This window comes from Oncorhynchus mykiss, chromosome 26 (genome assembly GCF_013265735.2).
Source record: "Oncorhynchus mykiss isolate Arlee chromosome 26, USDA_OmykA_1.1, whole genome shotgun sequence".
Classification (NCBI taxonomy): Eukaryota; Metazoa; Chordata; class Actinopteri; order Salmoniformes; family Salmonidae; genus Oncorhynchus; species Oncorhynchus mykiss.
The window spans coordinates 43,323,351-43,344,446 of NC_048590.1; the positions used below are offsets into that span (position 1 = coordinate 43,323,351).

At 44.8% G+C, this 21,096-nt stretch overlaps 1 protein-coding gene across 3 annotated transcripts in view; it reads left to right on the forward strand.

The window, feature by feature from the left end:
* Nucleotides 1-21,096, forward strand: part of LOC110506863 (ADAMTS-like protein 3) — a 216,606-nt gene that overhangs the window by 114,093 nt on the left and 81,417 nt on the right. For all 3 annotated transcript variants that reach the window (XM_036963478.1, XM_036963479.1, XM_036963480.1), the window contains exon 8: nt 18,199-18,273. In XM_036963478.1, coding sequence (XP_036819373.1) covers nt 18,199-18,273 — 75 coding nt within the window. The remainder of the gene's footprint in view (nt 1-18,198; nt 18,274-21,096) is intronic.

Genomic DNA, 21,096 nt, shown 5'->3' on the forward strand with positions numbered 1-21,096 from the left:
TCTCTCTTTATACTCTCTCCATCTTTATACTCTCTCTCTCTTTATACTCTACTCTTTATACTCTCTCTCTCTTTATACTCTCTTTCTTTATACTCTACTCTTTATACTCTCTCTCTCTTTATACTCTCTTTCTTTATACTCTACTCTTTATACTCTCTCTCTCTTTATACTCTCTCTCTCTCTTTATACTCTCTCTCTCTCTTTATACTCTCTCTCTCTCTTTATACTCTCTCTCTCTCTTTATACTCTACTCTTTATTCTCTCTCTCTCTTTATACTCTCTCTCTCTTTATACTCTCTACTCTTTATACTCTCTCTCTCTTTATACTCTCTCTCTTTATACTCTACTCTTTATACTCTCTCTCTCTTTATACTCTCTCCATCTTTATACTCTCTCTCTCTTTATACTCTCTTTCTTTATACTCTACTCTTTATACTCTCTCTCTCTTTATACTCTCTCTCTCTTTATACTCTCTTTCTTTATACTCTCTCTCTCTTTATACTCTCTCTCTCTTTATACTCTCTCTCTTTATACTCTACTCTTTATACTCTCTCTCTCTTTATACTCTCTCCATCTTTATACTCTCTCTCTCTTTATACTCTCTTTCTTTATACTCTACTCTTTATACTCTCTCTCTCTTTATACTCTCTCTCTCTTTATACTCTCTTTCTTTATACTCTCTCTTTCTTTATACTCTCTCTCTCTTTATACTCTCTCTCTCTTTATACTCTCTTTCTTTATACTCTCTCTCTTTATACTCCCTCCGTCTTTATACTCTCTCTCTCTTTATACTCTCTCTCTCTCTTTATACTCTCTCTCTTTATACTCTCTCTCTCTTTATACTCTCTCTCTCTTTATACTCCCTCCATCTTTATACTCTCTCTCTTTATACTTTCTCTCTCTTTATACTCTCTCTCTCTCTTTATACTCTCTCTCTTTATACTCTCTCTCTCTTTATACTCTCTCTCTTTATACTCTCTCTCTCTTTATACTCTCTCTCTCTTTATACTCTCTCTCTCTTTATACTCTCTCTCTCTTTATACTCTCTCTCTTTATACTCTCTCTCTCTTTATACTCTCTCTCTCTCTTTATACTCTCTCTCTTTATACTCTCTCTCTCTTTATACTCTCTCTCTCTTTATACTCTCTCTCTCTTTATACTCTCTCTTTCTCTTTATACTCTCTCTCTTTATACTCTCTCTCTCTTTATACTCTCTCTCTCTCTTTATACTCTCTCTCTTTATACTCTCTCTCTTTATACTCTCTCTCTCTTTATACTCTCTCTCTCTTTATACTCTCTCTTTCTCTTTATACTCTCTCTCTTTATACTCTCTCTCTCTTTATACTCTCTCTCTCTTTATACTCTCTCTCTCTTTATACTCTCTCTCTCTTTATACTCTCTCTCTCTTTATACTCTCTTTCTTTATACTCTCTCTCTTTATAGTCTCTCTCTCTCTTTATACTCTCTTTCTTTATACTCTCTCTCTCTTTATACTCTCTCTCTCTTTATATTCTCTCTCTTTATACTCTCTCTCTACCCCCTCCATGTCTCTCCCCATCAGCTTCCTCTTCCTCTTTAGTAGTTTGGGCGCTACAGGCCCTTATTTTGCTGGATGATGATCCATGGCACCCGGGGCTAAGGACTCTTGGCCTGTTTGTGTAGGTGTGTGTGAAGGTGTATATGTGTGTGGGAACGCGTGCGTATGTACGTGTGAACTTGCTTGCAAGAGTGTGTGTGTGTGTGTGTGTGTGTGTCTGGGCTCTGGACTCGGGATAGAGTCATTCTCTCTCCTCTTTATTAATCTACTGTTAAAGCCCTTAATGAGGAACTGGCAGTGCTGCTTCATTCCTCACAGCTCACTCTGCACACTCACTGCTTCAGCATTCCCAACCAAAGGAAAATGTTGAAATATTCAGAGAGCGTTTCCACTCTGATTCGGACATTGATTTTGTTTCCTTTGAGATTTTGGTGTATCTCTACTGAGCACTGGAGAACTAAACCTCAGAGCAACACTATGAGTCTGAGTGGAATGTAATATTCCCCAGTGAGACACACACACACACACACACACACACACACACACACACACACACACACACACACACACACACATGACATGGCACGTTAGTTTATTGTGATCCTTCATTTCTGATTGTGAATAGTGTGTATCAGTCGTTGTGTCTGGAAAATGCTTTAAGCCAAAGCACCAGTGTCAGAAGAACTCCAATGTATCGGCGAGTCGATGAAAGATCAGTCTAAACCAAGCTCATAACAGAGTACATCCATGTTTCACTGTTCACTCATTTGTCATTTCAGACAATTGTACAAACTCAGAAAAAGTGGAATGGACTTTTCATTACCATAATAAAATCGGAGATTTACCGATTCTCTTTCCATATATAATTACTTTGGTGAGAGTCCAGCGGTGCTTAATTGTTAAAAGGAGTGTCCCAGTACTATGTCCCAAATGGCACCCTATTCCCTATGTAGTGCACTACTTTAGACCAGGGCCCATAGAGCTTTGATAAATAGCAGTGCACTATGTAGGGAATAGGGTACCATTTGGGATGTAGTTCTAGTGCTGCCAGAGGGAAAAATAGATTTCTCAAACAGCGGAAAATAGCATTAGCACTCCACTTGTCTATAAACCTCTCGCCTCATTAGAACAGAAGACTCGCCCCTCTCAGCCACAGAAAAACTATGAACAAGGCAAGTGTCTGAAAAGGCAGCACTTTAGCAGGGGAACACATTTGGCACGAGTTCAACTGAAATGAAAGAGGTCTATCGTACGCTTATCAGGCTGGATATTGAGGTGTGTGTGTGTGTGTGTGTGTGTGTGTGTGTGTGTGTGTGTGTGTGTGTGTGTGTGTGTGTGTGTGTGTGTGTGTGTGTGTGTGTGTGTGTGTGTGTGTGTGTGTGTGTGTGTGTGTGTGTGTGTGTGTGTGTGTGTGTATTTTTAGCTGTACATGACATTAAACGCTGTGACATTTTAGGAGACATGTGGATGTGCTCACTACTACTTCAATGCAGCACACTAAATCATTCGTATAGTATTCAGACCCATTCCGTTTTCCACATTTTGTTATGTTACAGCCTAAAATGGATTAAATAAAAATTTACGCACATCAATCTACGCACATTACCCCATAACAACAAAGTGAAAACAGACAACTTTTAGACAAAAGAGGATGACGAGGAGGCGCAGTGATGAATCTGACAATGAGGTCTGACAGTCTACCTCTCTCTCTCCTTTTCTCTCTCTCTCTTTCTCTCGCTCTCTCTGTCACTCTCTCTCTTCTTTCTCTCTCTTTCTCTTGCTCTCTCTCTCTCTCTTTCTCTCTCTCTCTCTCTCTCTCTCTCTCTCTCTCTCTCTCTTTCTCTCGCTCTTTCTCTCTCGCTCTCTCTTTCTCTTTCTCTCTCTCTCTTTCTCCCTCTCTGCCCTGTGCCCCAGTCATGTGACTTCCAGATGGTGAAGATGACCCAGAGTGATGTAACTCTCCCCCTTCATCACCATCCTCCCTCCCCCTCCCCATCACCCTCAGGCACTGCACCCATTCCCCCTCCCCCCTCCCCCCTTCATCACCATCCTCCCTCCCCCTCCCCATCACCCTCAGGCACTGCACCCAATTCCCCTCTCCCCCTTCATCACCATCCTCCCTCCCCCTCCTCATCACCCTCAGGCACTGCACCCATTCCCCCTCTTCCCCATCACCATTCTCCCTCCCCCTCCCCATCACCCTCAGGCACTGCACCCAATTCCCCTCTCCCCCTTCCTCACCATCCTCCCTCCCCCTCCCCCTCCCCATCACCCTCAGGCACTGCACCCAATTCCCCTCTCCCCCCTCCCCCTAAAAAACAGAGATCACTTATTTACATACGTTTTCAGACCCTTTGCTATCAGCTCAGGTGCATCCTGTTTCCATTGATCATCCTTGAAATGTTTCTACAACTTAATTGGAGTCCACCTGTGGTCAATTCAATTGATTGGACATGATTTGGAAAGGCACACACCTGTCTATATAAGGTCCCACAGTGGACAGTGCATGTCAGAGCAAAAAACAAGATTGAACTCTTTGGCCTGAATGCCAAGTGTCACATCTGGATTAAACCTGATACCATCCCCATAGTTTTTCAGCAGCAGAAACTGGGAGACTAGTCAGGCTTGAGGGCAAGATGAACAGAGCAAAGTACAGACAGATCCTTGATGCAAACCTGCTCCAGAACGCTCAGGACCTCAGACTGGGATGAAGGTTCACCTTCCAACAGGACAACGACCTTAAGAACAAGACCAAGACAACGCAGGAGTGGCTTCGGGACAAGTCTCTGAATGTCCTTGAGTGGCCCAGCCAGAGCCCGGACTTGAACTCAATCAAAAATCTCTGGAGGGACATCCAACCTGACAGAGCTTGAGAGGATCTACAGAGAAGAATGGGAGAAACTCCCCAAATACAGGTGTGCCAAGCTTGTAGCATCATACGCAAGAAGACTGGCAGTTGTATTTGCTACCAAAGGGGCTTCAACAAAGTACTGAGTAAAGGGTCTGAATAATTATGTAAATGTGATATTTGTGATATATTTGTTATAAATTAGCAAAAATGTCTAAAAACCTGTTTTTGCTTTGTCATTATGATGTATTGTGTGTAGATTGATGAGGTGGGGGGGTTGAGTACAGGGAGAAAGAGTGGGGAGAACCGGGGAGGAAGGGGGGGTTGAGTACAGGGAGAAAGAGTGGGGAGAACCGGGGAGGACGGGGGGTTGAGTACCGGGAGAAAGAGTGGGGAGACCCGGGGAGGACGGGGGGGTTGAATACAGGGAGAAAGAGTGGGGAGAACCGGGGAGGACGGGAGGGTTGAGTACAGGGAGAAAGAGTGGGGAGAACCGGGGAGGACGGGGGGGTTGAGTACAGGGAGAAAGAGTGGGGAGACCCGGGGAGGACAGGGGGGTTGAGTACAGGGAGAAAGAGTGGGGAGAACCGGGGAGGACGGGGGGTTGAGTACAGGGAGAAAGAGTGGGGAGAACCGGGGAGAAAAGGTTCACACACACATTCTGTGCTACTTGTACTTTACCTGTGAGAGGTTTACAGTATAGAGACACTGGATGGGGCTTGGAGGGGGGGTTGTTAATGTGACTGTCACAAGGTGTTTCTACAGTAGACATCAGATGTTATCCCTGGTTGGAGGGGGGGGGGGTGTTAACGTGACTGTCACAAGGTGTTTCTACAGTAGATATCAGATGTTATCACCTGGTTGGAGGGGGGTGTTAACGTGACTGTCACAAGGTGTTTCTACAGTAGACATCAGATGTTATCACCTGGTTGGAGGGGGGGGGGGGGTGTTAACGTGACTGTCACAAGGTGTTTCTACAGTAGACATCAGATGTTATCACCTGGTTGGAGGGGGGGGGGGTGTTAACGTGACTGTCACAAGGTGTTTCTACAGTAGACATCAGATGTTATCACCTGGTTGGAGGAGGGGGGGGGTGTTAACGTGACTGTCACAAGGTGTTTCTACAGTAGACATCAGATGTTATCACCTGGTTGGAGGGGGGTGTTAACGTGACTGTCACAAGGTGTTTCTACAGTAGACATCAGATGTTATCACCTGGTTGGAGGGGGGTGTTGTTAACGTGACTGTCACAAGGTGTTTCTACAGTAGATATCAGATGTTATCACCTGGTTGGAGGGGGAGGGGGGTGTTAACGTGACTGTCACACGGTGTTTCTACAGTAGACATCAGATGTTATCACCTGGTTGGAGGGGGGTGTTAACGTGACTGTTACAAGGTGTTTCTACAGTAGATATCAGATGTTATCACCTGGTTGGAGGGGGGTGTTAACGTGACTGTTACAAGGTGTTTCTACAGTAGACATCAGATGTTATCCCCTGGTTGGAGGGGGGGTTGTTAATGTGACTGTCACAAGGTGTTTCTACAGTAGATATCAGATGTTATCACCTGGTTGGAGGGGGAGGGGGGGGTGTTAACGTGACTGTCACAAGGTGTTTCTACAGTAGACATCAGATGTTATCACCTGGTTGGAGTTGGGTGTTAACGTGACTGTTACAAGGTGTTTCTACAGTAGATATCAGATGTTATCACCTGGTTGGAGGGGGGTGTTAACGTGACTGTTACAAGGTGTTTCTACAGTAGATATCAGATGTTATCACCTGGTTGGAGGGGGGTGTTGTTAACGTGACTGTTACAAGGTGTTTCTACAGTAGATATCAGATGTTATCACCTGGTTGGAGGGGGAGGGGGTTGTTAACGTGACTGTCACAAGGTGTTTCTACAGTAGATATCAGATGTTATCACCTGGTTGGAGGGGGGTGTTAACGTGACTGTCACAAGGTGTTTCTACAGTAGATATCAGATGTTATCCCCTGGTTGGAGGGGGGTGTTGTTAACGTGACTGTTACAAGGTGTTTCTACAGTAGATATCAGATGTTATCCCCTGGTTGGAGTTGGGTGTTAACGTGACTGTCACAAGGTGTTTCTACAGTAGATATCAGATGTTATCACCTGGTTGGAGGGGGGTGTTAACGTGACTGTCACAAGGTGTTTCTACAGTAGATATCAGATGTTATCACCTGGTTGGAGGAGGGGGGGTTGTTAACGTGACTGTTACAAGGTGTTTCTACAGTAGACATCAGATGTTATCACCTGGTTGGAGGGGGGGGGGGGGGGGGGGGTGTTAACGTGACTGTCACAAGGTGTTTCTACAGTAGACATCAGATGTTATCACCTGGTTGGAGGAGGGGGGGGGTGTTAACGTGACTGTCACAAGGTGTTTCTACAGTAGACATCAGATGTTATCCCCTGGTTGGAGGGGGGTGTTAACGTGACTGTCACAAGGTGTTTCTACAGTAGATATCAGATGTTATCCCCTGGTTGGAGGGGGGGGGGGGGGGGTTGTTAACGTGACTGTCTGAAGGTGTTTCTACAGTAGATATCAGATGTTATCCCCTGGTTGGAGGGGGGTGTTAACGTGACTGTCACAAGGTGTTTCTACAGTAGACATCAGATGTTATCCCCTGGTTGGAGGGGGGTGTTAACGTGACTGTCACAAGGTGTTTCTACAGTAGACATCAGATGTTATCACCTGGTTGGAGGGGGGGGGGGGGGGGTGTTAACGTGACTGTCACAAGGTGTTTCTACAGTAGACATCAGATGTTATCACCTGGTTGGAGGAGGGGGGGGGGGGGGGTGTTAACGTGACTGTCACAAGGTGTTTCTACAGTAGATATATGATGTTATCACCTGGTTGGAGGGGGGTGTTAACGTGACTGTCACAAGGTGTTTCTACAGTAGACATCAGATGTTATCACCTGGTTGGAGGGGGAGGGGGGTGTTAACGTGACTGTCACAAGGTGTTTCTACAGTAGATATCAGATGTTATCACCTGGTTGGAGGGGGTTGTTAACGTGACTGTCACAAGGTGTTTCTACAGTAGATATCAGATGTTATCCCCTGGTTGGAGGGGGAGGGGGGTGTTAACGTGACTGTCACAAGGTGTTTCTACAGTAGACATCAGATGTTATCACCTGGTTGGAGGGGGGTGTTGTTAACGTGACTGTCACAAGGTGTTTCTACAGTAGACATCAGATGTTATCACTTGGTTGGAGGAGGGTGTTAACGTGACTGTCACAAGGTGTTTCTACAGTAGATATCAGATGTTATCACCTGGTTGGAGGGGGGTGTTAACGTGACTGTCACAAGGTGTTTCTACAGTAGATATCAGATGTTATCACCTGGTTGGAGGGGGGTGTTAACGTGACTGTTACAAGGTGTTTCTACAGTAGATATCAGATGTTATCACCTGGTTGGAGGGGGGTGTTAACGTGACTGTTACAAGGTGTTTCTACAGTAGATATCAGATGTTATCACCTGGTTGGAGGGGGGTGTTAACGTGACTGTCACAAGGTGTTTCTACAGTAGATATATGATGTTATCACCTGGTTGGAGGGGGGTGTTGTTAACGTGACTGTCACAAGGTGTTTCTACAGTAGACATCAGATGTTATCCCCTGGTTGGAGGAGGGGGGGGGTGTTAACGTGACTGTCACAAGGTGTTTCTACAGTAGACATCAGATGTTATCACCTGGTTGGAGGGGGGTGTTAACGTGACTGTCACAAGGTGTTTCTACAGTAGATATATGATGTTATCACCTGGTTGGAGGGGGGTGTTGTTAACGTGACTGTCACAAGGTGTTTCTACAGTAGACATCAGATGTTATCACCTGGTTGGAGGGGGGTGTTGTTAACGTGACTGTCACAAGGTGTTTCTACAGTAGATATCAGATGTTATCACCTGGTTGGAGGGGGAGGGGGGTGTTAACGTGACTGTCACACGGTGTTTCTACAGTAGACATCAGATGTTATCACCTGGTTGGAGGGGGGTGTTAACGTGACTGTTACAAGGTGTTTCTACAGTAGACATCAGATGTTATCACCTGGTTGGAGGGGGTGTTAACGTGACTGTTACAAGGTGTTTCTACAGTATATATCAGATGTTATCCCCTGGTTGGAGGGGGGTGTTAACGTGACTGTTACAAGGTGTTTCTACAGTAGATATCAGATGTTATCACCTGGTTGGAGGGGGGTGTTAACGTGACTGTTACAAGGTGTTTCTACAGTAGATATCAGATGTTATCACCTGGTTGGAGGGGGGTGTTGTTAACGTGACTGTTACAAGGTGTTTCTACAGTAGATATCAGATGTTATCCCCTGGTTGGAGTTGGGTGTTAACGTGACTGTCACAAGGTGTTTCTACAGTAGATATCAGATGTTATCCCCTGGTTGGAGGGGGGGGGGGTGTTAACGTGACTGTCACAAGGTGTTTCTACAGTAGATATCAGATGTTATCACCTGGTTGGAGGGGGGTGTTAACGTGACTGTCACAAGGTGTTTCTACAGTAGATATCAGATGTTATCACCTGGTTGGAGGAGGGGGGGTTGTTAACGTGACTGTTACAAGGTGTTTCTACAGTAGACATCAGATGTTATCACCTGGTTGGAGGGGGGGGGGGGGGGGGGGGTGTTAACGTGACTGTCACAAGGTGTTTCTACAGTAGACATCAGATGTTATCACCTGGTTGGAGGAGGGGGGGGGGGGGTGTTAACGTGACTGTCACAAGGTGTTTCTACAGTAGACATCAGATGTTATCCCCTGGTTGGAGGGGGGTGTTAACGTGACTGTCACAAGGTGTTTCTACAGTAGATATCAGATGTTATCCCCTGGTTGGAGGGGGGGGGGGGGGGGGTTGTTAACGTGACTGTCTGAAGGTGTTTCTACAGTAGATATCAGATGTTATCCCCTGGTTGGAGGGGGGTGTTAACGTGACTGTCACAAGGTGTTTCTACAGTAGACATCAGATGTTATCCCCTGGTTGGAGGGGGGTGTTAACGTGACTGTCACAAGGTGTTTCTACAGTAGACATCAGATGTTATCACCTGGTTGGAGGGGGGGGGGGGGGGGGGTGTTAACGTGACTGTCACAAGGTGTTTCTACAGTAGACATCAGATGTTATCCCCTGGTTGGAGGGGGAGGGGGGTGTTAACGTGACTGTCACAAGGTGTTTCTACAGTAGACATCAGATGTTATCACCTGGTTGGAGGGGGGTGTTGTTAACGTGACTGTCACAAGGTGTTTCTACAGTAGACATCAGATGTTATCACCTGGTTGGAGGGGGGTGTTAACGTGACTGTTACAAGGTGTTTCTACAGTAGATATCAGATGTTATCACCTGGTTGGAGGGGGGTGTTAACGTGACTGTCACAAGGTGTTTCTACAGTAGACATCAGATGTTATCACCTGGTTGGAGGGGGGTGTTAACGTGACTGTCACAAGGTGTTTCTACAGTAGACATCAGATGTTATCACCTGGTTGGAGGGGGGTGTTAACGTGACTGTTACAAGGTGTTTCTACAGTAGATATCAGATGTTATCACCTGGTTGGAGGGGGGTGTTAACGTGACTGTCACAAGGTGTTTCTACAGTAGACATCAGATGTTATCACCTGGTTGGAGGGGGGTGTTAACGTGACTGTTACAAGGTGTTTCTACAGTAGATATCAGATGTTATCACCTGGTTGGAGGGGGGTTTTAACGTGACTGTCACAAGGTGTTTCTACAGTAGATATCAGATGTTATCACTTGGTTGGAGGGGGTGTTAACGTGACTGTCACAAGGTGTTTCTACAGTAGATATCAGATGTTATCACTTGGTTGGAGGGGGTGTTAACGTGACTGTCACAAGGTGTTTCTACAGTAGATATCAGATGTTATCACCTGGTTGGAGGGGGGTGTTAACGTGACTGTCACAAGGTGTTTCTACAGTAGATATCAGATGTTATCACCTGGTTGGAGGAGGGGGGGTTGTTAACGTGACTGTTACAAGGTGTTTCTACAGTAGATATCAGATGTTATCACCTGGTTGGAGGGGGAGGGGGGTGTTAACGTGACTGTCACAAGGTGTTTCTACAGTAGACATCAGATGTTATCACCTGGTTGGAGGGGGAGGGGGGTGTTAACGTGACTGTCACAAGGTGTTTCTACAGTAGACATCAGATGTTATCACCTGGTTGGAGGGGGAGGGGGGTGTTAACGTGACTGTCACAAGGTGTTTCTACAGTAGACATCAGATGTTATCACCTGGTTGGAGGGGGAGGGGGGTGTTAACGTGACTGTCACAAGGTGTTTCTACAGTAGACATCAGATGTTATCACCTGGTTGGAGGGGGGGTGTTAACGTGACTGTCACAAGGTGTTTCTACAGTAGATATCAGATGTTATCACCTGGTTGGAGGGGGGTGTTAACGTGACTGTCACAAGGTGTTTCTACAGTAGACATCAGATGTTATCACCTGGTTGGAGGGGGTGTTAACGTGACTGTCACAAGGTGTTTCTACAGTAGATATCAGATGTTATCACCTGGTTGGAGGGGGGTGTTAACGTGACTGTTACAAGGTGTTTCTACAGTAGATATCAGATGTTACCACCTGGTTGGAGGAGGGGGGGTGTTAACGTGACTGTCACACGGTGTTTCTACAGTAGAAATCAGATGTTATCACCTGGTTGGAGGGGGAGGGGGGTGTTAACGTGACTGTCTGAAGGTGTTTCTACAGTAGATATCAGATGTTATCCCCTGGTTGGAGGGGGGTGTTAACGTGACTGTCACAAGGTGTTTCTACAGTAGATATCAGATGTTATCCCCTGGTTGGAGGAGGGTTGTTAACGTGACTGTCACAAGGTGTTTCTACAGTAGACATCAGATGTTATCACCTGGTTGGAGGAGGGGGGGTTGTTAACGTGACTGTCACAAGGTGTTTCTACAGTAGACATCAGATGTTATCACTTGGTTGGAGGAGGGTGTTAACGTGACTGTTACAAGGTGTTTCTACAGTAGACATCAGATGTTATCACCTGGTTGGAGGGGGAGGGGGGTGTTAACGTGACTGTCACAAGGTGTTTCTACAGTAGACATCAGATGTTATCACCTGGTTGGAGGGGGAGGGGGGTGTTAACGTGACTGTCACAAGGTGTTTCTACAGTAGACATCAGATGTTATCACCTGGTTGGAGGGGGGGTGTTAACGTGACTGTCACAAGGTGTTTCTACAGTAGATATCAGATGTTATCACCTGGTTGGAGGGGGGTGTTAACGTGACTGTCACAAGGTGTTTCTACAGTAGACATCAGATGTTATCACCTGGTTGGAGGGGGTGTTAACGTGACTGTCACAAGGTGTTTCTACAGTAGATATCAGATGTTATCCCCTGGTTGGAGGGGGGTGTTAACGTGACTGTCACAAGGTGTTTCTACAGTAGATATCAGATGTTATCCCCTGGTTGGAGGAGGGTGTTAACGTGACTGTCACAAGGTGTTTCTACAGTAGACATCAGATGTTATCACCTGGTTGGAGGAGGGGGGGTTGTTAACGTGACTGTCACAAGGTGTTTCTACAGTAGACATCAGATGTTATCACTTGGTTGGAGGAGGGTGTTAACGTGACTGTTACAAGGTGTTTCTACAGTAGATATCAGATGTTATCACCTGGTTGGAGGGGGTGTTAACGTGACTGTCACAAGGTGTTTCTACAGTAGATATCAGATGTTATCACTTGGTTGGAGGGGGGTGTTAACGTGACTGTCACAAGGTGTTTCTACAGTAGATATCAGATGTTATCACTTGGTTGGAGGAGGGTGTTAACGTGACTGTCACAAGGTGTTTCTACAGTAGACATCAGATGTTATCACCTGGTTGGAGGGGGGTGTTAACGTGACTGTCACAAGGTGTTTCTACAGTAGATATCAGATGTTATCACCTGGTTGGAGGAGGGGGGGTTGTTAACGTGACTGTCACAAGGTGTTTCTACAGTAGATATCAGATGTTATCACTTGGTTGGAGGAGGGTGTTAACGTGACTGTCACAAGGTGTTTCTACAGTAGATATCAGATGTTATCACCTGGTTGGAGGAGGGGGGGTTGTTAACGTGACTGTCACAAGGTGTTTCTACAGTAGACATCAGATGTTATCACTTGGTTGGAGGAGGGTGTTAACGTGACTGTCACAAGGTGTTTCTACAGTAGACATCAGATGTTATCACTTGGTTGGAAGAGGGGGGGTTGTTAACGTGACTGTCACAAGGTGTTTCTACAGTAGATATCAGATGTTATCACCTGGTTGGAGGGGGGTGTTAACGTGACTGTTACAAGGTGTTTCTACAGTAGATATCAGATGTTATCACCTGGTTGGAGGGGGTGTTAACGTGACTGTCACAAGGTGTTTCTACAGTAGATATCAGATGTTATCACTTGGTTGGAAGAGGGGGGGTTGTTAACGTGACTGTCACAAGGTGTTTCTACAGTAGATATCAGATGTTATCACCTGGTTGGAGGGGGGTGTTAACGTGACTGTCACAAGGTGTTTCTACAGTAGACATCAGATGTTATCACTTGGTTGGAAGAGGGGGGGTTGTTAACGTGACTGTCACAAGGTGTTTCTACAGTAGATATCAGATGTTATCACCTGGTTGGAGGGGGGTGTTAACGTGACTGTTACAAGGTGTTTCTACAGTAGATATCAGATGTTATCACCTGGTTGGAGGGGGTGTTAACGTGACTGTCACAAGGTGTTTCTACAGTAGATATCAGATGTTATCACTTGGTTGGAGGAGGGTGTTAACGTGACTGTCACAAGGTGTTTCTACAGTAGACATCAGATGTTATCACTTGGTTGGAGGAGGGGGGGTTGTTAACGTGACTGTCACAAGGTGTTTCTACAGTAGACATCAGATGTTATCACTTGGTTGGAGGAGGGTGTTAACGTGACTGTTACAAGGTGTTTCTACAGTAGATATCAGATGTTATCACCTGGTTGGAGGGGGGTGTTAACGTGACTGTCACAAGGTGTTTCTACAGTAGACATCAGATGTTATCCCCTGGTTGGAGGGGGGGTTGTTAATGTGACTGTCACAAGGTGTTTCTACAGTAGATATCAGATGTTATCACTTGGTTGGAGGGGGTGTTAACGTGACTGTCACAAGGTGTTTCTACAGTAGACATCAGATGTTATCCCCTGGTTGGAGGGGGGGTTGTTAATGTGACTGTCACAAGGTGTTTCTACAGTAGATATCAGATGTTATCACTTGGTTGGAGGGGGGTGTTAACGTGACTGTCACAAGGTGTTTCTACAGTAGATATCAGATGTTATCACCTGGTTGGAGGGGGGGTTGTTAACGTGACTGTCACAAGGTGTTTCTACAGTAGATATCAGATGTTATCCCCTGGTTGGAGGGGGGTGTTAACGTGACTGTTACAAGGTGTTTCTACAGTAGATATCAGATGTTATCCCCTGGTTGGAGGGGGGTGTTAACGTGACTGTCACAAGGTGTTTCTACAGTAGATATCAGATGTTATCACCTGGTTGGAGGGGGAGGGGGTTGTTAACGTGACTGTCACAAGGTGTTTCTACAGTAGATATCAGATGTTATCCCCTGGTTGGAGGGGGGTGTTAACGTGACTGTCACAAGGTGTTTCTACAGTATATATCAGATGTTATCACCTGGTTGGAGGGGGGGTTGTTAACGTGACTGTCACACGGTGTTTCTACAGTAGATATCAGATGTTATCACCTGGTTGGAGGGGGGTGTTGTTAACGTGACTGTTACAAGGTGTTTCTACAGTAGATATCAGATGTTATCACCTGGTTGGAGGGGGGGTTGTTAACGTGACTGTCACAAGGTGTTTCTACAGTAGATATCAGATGTTATCACCTGGTTGGAGGGGGGTGTTAACGTGACTGTCACAAGGTGTTTCTACAGTAGATATCAGATGTTATCACCTGGTTGGAGGAGGGGGGGTTGTTAACGTGACTGTTACAAGGTGTTTCTACAGTAGACATCAGATGTTATCACTTGGTTGGAGGAGGGGGGGGGGGGGTGTTAACGTGACTGTCACAAGGTGTTTCTACAGTAGACATCAGATGTTATCACCTGGTTGGAGGGGGTGTTAACGTGACTGTTACAAGGTGTTTCTACAGTAGATATCAGATGTTATCACCTGGTTGGAGGGGGGTGTTAACGTGACTGTCACAAGGTGTTTCTACAGTAGATATCAGATGTTATCACCTGGTTGGAGGGGGGTGTTAACGTGACTGTCACAAGGTGTTTCTACAGTAGATATCAGATGTTATCCCTGGTTGGAGGGGGGGGGGTGTTAACGTGACTGTCACAAGGTGTTTCTACAGTAGACATCAGATGTTATCACCTGGTTGGAGGGGGGTGTTAACGTGACTGTTACAAGGTGTTTCTACAGTAGATATCAGATGTTATCACCTGGTTGGAGGGGGAGGGGGTTGTTAATGTGACTGTCACAAGGTGTTTATACAGTAGATATCAGATGTTAGCCCCTGGTTGGAGGAGGGGGGGTGTTAACGTGACTGTTACAAGGTGTTTCTACAGTAGACATCAGATGTTATCACCTGGTTGGAGGGGGGTGTTGTTAACGTGACTGTTACAAGGTGTTTCTACAGTAGATATCAGATGTTATCACCTGGTTGGAGGGGGTGTTAACGTGACTGTCACAAGGTGTTTCTACAGTAGATATCAGATGTTATCACTTGGTTGGAGGAGGGTGTTAACGTGACTGTCACAAGGTGTTTCTACAGTAGACATCAGATGTTATCACTTGGTTGGAGGAGGGGGGGTTGTTAACGTGACTGTCACAAGGTGTTTCTACAGTAGACATCAGATGTTATCACTTGGTTGGAGGAGGGTGTTAACGTGACTGTTACAAGGTGTTTCTACAGTAGATATCAGATGTTATCCCCTGGTTGGAGGGGGGTGTTAACGTGACTGTCACAAGGTGTTTCTACAGTAGATATCAGATGTTATCACCTGGTTGGAGGGGGAGGGGGTTGTTAACGTGACTGTCACAAGGTGTTTCTACAGTAGATATCAGATGTTATCCCCTGGTTGGAGGGGGGTGTTAACGTGACTGTCACAAGGTGTTTCTACAGTATATATCAGATGTTATCACCTGGTTGGAGGGGGGGTTGTTAACGTGACTGTCACACGGTGTTTCTACAGTAGATATCAGATGTTATCACCTGGTTGGAGGGGGGTGTTGTTAACGTGACTGTTACAAGGTGTTTCTACAGTAGATATCAGATGTTATCACCTGGTTGGAGGGGGGGTTGTTAACGTGACTGTCACAAGGTGTTTCTACAGTAGATATCAGATGTTATCACCTGGTTGGAGGGGGAGGGGGGTGTTAACGTGACTGTCACAAGGTGTTTCTACAGTAGATATCAGATGTTATCACCTGGTTGGAGGGGGTGTTAACGTGACTGTCACAAGGTGTTTCTACAGTAGATATCAGATGTTACCACCTGGTTGGAGGAGGGGGGGTGTTAACGTGACTGTCACACGGTGTTTCTACAGTAGAAATCAGATGTTATCACCTGGTTGGAGGGGGATGGGGTTGTTAACGTGACTGTCACAAGGTGTTTTTACAGTAGACATCAGATGTTATCACCTGGTTGGAGGGGGGTGTTAACGTGACTGTCACAAGGTGTTTCTACAGTAGACATCAGATGTTATCACCTGGTTGGAGGGGGGGGGGGGGGGTTGTTAACGTGACTGTTACAAGGTGTTTCTACAGTAGACATCAGATGTTATCACCTGGTTGGAGGGGGGTGTTAACGTGACTGTTACAAGGTGTTTTTAGAGTAGATATCAGATGTTATCACCTGGTTGGAGGGGGGTGTTAACGTGACTGTCACAAGGTGTTTCTACAGTAGATATCAGATGTTATCACCTGGTTTATCTCTCCACTGGAAAACTAAACCTCAGAGTCTGAGTAGAAAGTGATATGCCCCAGTGACACACACACATACAAACACGTGTAAACACAAATACACACACACACACACGCACACACACACACACACACACGCACACACACACACACACACACACACACACACACACACACACACACACACACACACACACACACACACACACACACACACACACGGGAACACAAATACACACACACACAGGAACACAAATACACATATACACACATATATACACACACAAACCCTTCTTGCCTAATCTCATATTTGACTGCTGTAGGAGGTCATACTATATTGGACACATTTTCTACTGTACTATATTCTACTGTACTATATTCTACTGTACACTGTTGTTGTTCTGTTTTCACATGAACACATTTAGAATTGGCACATTACAGACTGCAGAGGGAGAAATACGGGTTATCATTTTTCCTCTCTGGTTAGTAAACTCCAATTCCATGTTTCTCCTTGGAAGAACATTCCTTGTCACAGTCTTGGCCTACGTCCCAAATGGCACCCCATTCCTGTATAGTACACTACATTTGACCAGGGCCCCTAGGCTGTCACTTGGGACTCTGACCATGCTTTTACCATCCAACGGTCACTCTAGGTTTTTCAACACTGCTACTTCTCGAGATACATCACAGATACATTATTTCATTCCACTTTGAAACAAAATAGTTTCGACACAGTTCTATTTGACCTCATAAAATGTGTTGTCATATATATATATATATATATATATATATTTACATGGACTGAATGCTTAATCGGTTGCTGGAAGTGTTTCAACACACTTTCCTTTGACCTCACCAACCCCCGTTGTTGATAAGACACTGAAGGTCAGTATGATCTGCCAACTGAAGTAGAACTCCTACACACTGGCTGTGTCCCATTAGGGCGCCTTATTCCCTACATGACAGAGCCCTATGGGGTCCCAGTCAAAGGTAGTGCACTATATAGGGAATAGGGTACCATTTAGGACCGGCCCAACTTTATTTACTGATGTTCATGTTCATGGTGAGATCTGAAGCCAAAAGGAGTTCATTGTACAAATCAACTGAAACAGGGAGGAAACAGTCACGCCAGCTCCATAATAAGAACAGGAAAAGATTGCTTCATTTGTTTACCCTAAAAGGGAAAAGAAACCTGCAGACTGCTCTTTCTCCTATCACTTACAAGCTTTTTAATTGTCTCCCTTTATTAAAACTGACGTTTCAGCCTCTTGGCTTTCAGCAAAAGCTCTGACGAAGAGGAAGACACGTCAGCTTTAATAAAATAAGTGATAAGAGGAAGAGCTAAGTGTCTTTGCTTTAAAGTTGTCCCATTATTCCCACACCTGCAACAGGAACTCAGGTGTGAGAGTGCTATCTACCCAACAGCTTAGTGGACTATTGTTACACTCAGAAATGTGTCGTGTTGAGAGACCATCTATTAATTACGTCTGTATCTGCCATATCTATTTCCAGATGAACTAAGCGTGTATTTCTTTAGGACATTTGGTGTATTGTATTCTAAGAGTGTCTTGTGTATTCTGAGGACATTTTATCTGAGGACATTTTATCTGAGGACATTTTATCTGAGGACATTTTATCTGAGGACATTTTATCTGAGGACATTTTATCTGAGGACATTTTATCTGAGGACATTTTATCTGAGGACATTTTATCTGATGACATTTTATCTGAGGACATTTTTTGTATTGTGGAGACATTTCTGTGTATTGTGCTGACATTTAAGTATACTGTGGCAATTGTATGTGTTCGGGAATTTGTTGAGATTTGGGTTATTGTGGAGACATTTTGGCATTTGTTGAGTAGTCTAAATAAAATCTACTTTGTCCTACAGCTGTGAAGACAGTGCTGGAAGTCCCCTTGGGAAGCAGGAGTTTGAGAGTCAGCTCCAAGGGACCTGATGTCATAGGTGAGTACTTCACTGTTCAAGGGGCTGTCCAACCTGCACACACACACACACAAACAACCACACACACTTTCTCTTGGTCTCGCTTTCTCTCTAAACATCTGGGCTAACAAATGTTCTACTGGCAGCTGATCAGTGCTAGTGATTTATAGAGGAAGTCATCACGTTATGTCTAACTCCGCCCAGCACTGTGAGAATCACATACCACACTGACAACGAGCCACTCTGATATGTGCGCACACACACACACACACACACACACACACACACACACACACACACACACACACACACACACACACGTCATGCTTTGCCATTCAAGAATGTTCAGAGATTCCAGAGTGTTCCAATGAGGTTCTAAAAAGCAGTGCTGAGAGAGACAGAGTTCTCTCCTCTCCTCTCTGTTGGCTTGTGTTGGGAGCTCATGCATTTCAGATTTATGGGATGTATTTCCTATGTGTGAGTGTGTGTGTGCGTGTGCATGTGAGAGCGCTCCGTGCATGTGTGCGAGACTGCTTCAAGTGTATGTCTGAGCACTGTGTGGTGTGTGTGTGTGTGTGTGTGTATGTGTGTGTGTGTCTGTGTGTGTGTATGTGTGTATGTGTGTGTGTGTGTGTGTGTGTGTGCGTGTGTCTCTGATTCCACAGGAGACATGACTAACTCCAGCTGCCTCGTTGGTGGCCAACATCATAATACACCCCTACAACTCCACATGTTTAAGTGGATGTGTGTTTTGTCAGATGTTACAAAACAAGGGTTTGGAGTAACCTTCGAATTACTTTAACAGATCGTTTATCAACTATCAGGAGACTAGCGAGGCCGACATGGAGAAGGAAAAGAACAGTGACGTGAAAAAGGAGAGTAAAGGAGAGCAGAGTAAAACCCAGTAAAGGAGAGCAGAGTAAAACCCAGTAAAGGAGAGCAGAATAAAACCCAGTAAAGGAGAGCAGAATAAAACCCAGTAAAGGAGAGCAGAGTAAAACCCAGTAAAGGAGAGCAGAGTAAAACCCCTGAAAGGAGAGCAGAGTAAAACCCAGTAAAGGAGAGCAGAGTAAAACCCAGTAAAGGAGAGCAGAGTAAAACCCCTGAAAGGAGAGCAGAGTACAACCCAGTAAAGGAGAGCAGAGTAAAACCCAGTAAAGGAGAGCAGAGTAAAACCCGGTAAAGGAGAGCAGAGTAAAACCCCGTAAAGGAGAGCAGAGTAAAACCCAGTAAAGGAGAGCAGAATAAAACCCCGTAAAGGAGAGCAGAATAAAACCCAGTAAAGGAGAGCAGAGTAAAACCCAGTAAAGGAGAGCAGAATAAAACCCAGTAAAGGAGAGCAGAGTAAAACCCCATAAAGGAGAGCAGAATAAAACCCAGTAAAGGAGAGCAGAGTAAAACCCAGTAAAGGAGAGCAGAATAAAACCCAGTAAAGGAGAGCAGAATGAAACCCGGTAAAGGAGAGCGGAATAAAACCCAGTAAAGGAGAGCAGAGTAAAACCCAGTAAAGGAGAGCAGAATGAAACCCAGTAAAGGAGAGCAGAGTAAAACCCAGTAAAGGAGAGCAGAGTAAAACCCAGTAAAGGAGAGCAGAGTAAAACCCAGTAAAGGAGAGCAGAGTAAAACCCCGTAAAAGAGAGCAGAATAAAACCCGGTAAAGGAGAGCAGAATAAAACCCAGTAAAGGAGAGCAGAGTAAAACCCAGTAAAGGAGAGCAGAGTAAAACCCAGTAAAGGAGAGCAGAGTAAATCCCAGTAAAGGAGAGCAGAATAAAACCCAGTAAAGGAGAGCAGAGTAAAACCCAGTAAAGGAGAGCAGAGTAAATCCCAGTAAAGGAGAGCAGAGTAAACCCAGTAAAGGAGAGCAGAGTAAACCCCAGTAAAGGAGAGCAGAGTAAAACCCCGTAAAGGAGAGCAGAATAAAACCCAGTAAAGGAGAGCAGAATAAAACCCAGTAAAGGAGAGCAGAATAAAACCCAGTAAAAAAGAGCAGAGTAAAACCCAGTAAAGGAGAGCAGAATAAAACCCAGTAAAGGAGAGCAGAATAAAACCCAGTAAAGGAGAGCAGAATAAAACCCAGTAAAGGAGAGCAGAGTAAAACCCAGTAAAGGAGAGCAGAGTAAAACCCAGTAAAGGAGAGCAGAATAAAAGCTGATTTGAGAAATGTAAAGCCTCTGGAACCCAGCTTCAAGTTCACAAACTCCACTGAAACTAAATACTGTTAGGAGCGGTTTGAGAGAAGTGGTATCATATTTTCACCTTGGGGCTTTTCTTAAAAGGCTATTTGGCTTACAAATGGCTTATTTTTGTGATATGGCAAAGGGCTACGTTGTGGTTAATTATTTCAAGTTGTGAAATTCTAAATTCTCATTTGTGATGTACTGTATAATTGATGTTGAAAATACATTAAACATGCCTGGGCCTTTGCAGAAACATTTGTTGAACGTGAATTGAGAGTTTGTTGAAATGTTAGTGATTCCATTCATCTCTAATGTAAAACATTGTTTTGGGAAGACGTTTGAATCTTCCCCCTCATAAAAGATTTTGTGAGAAACACATATGTTAGAGAAAGACAAATAAAGAGAGAGAGAGGGGGATGACAAGAAGAACGGCCGATGCTGTGCTGTGGGACAGCTGAATATGATTATGTCTCTACGAGAAATTACTCTTATCAAATTCACTGTTTATTTTCTCACACCCACTCAGTCGTTTGGCCAATAGACATTCAAAGAGTCACACATTTATGACTGTCATTGGAGATGATGAAGTCTCTATTGTTAGATCTTTTTACTATTAAACTGTTAGCATCGTGACCTTTATCTTAGCCTTCGTGTATTGGGTCCAT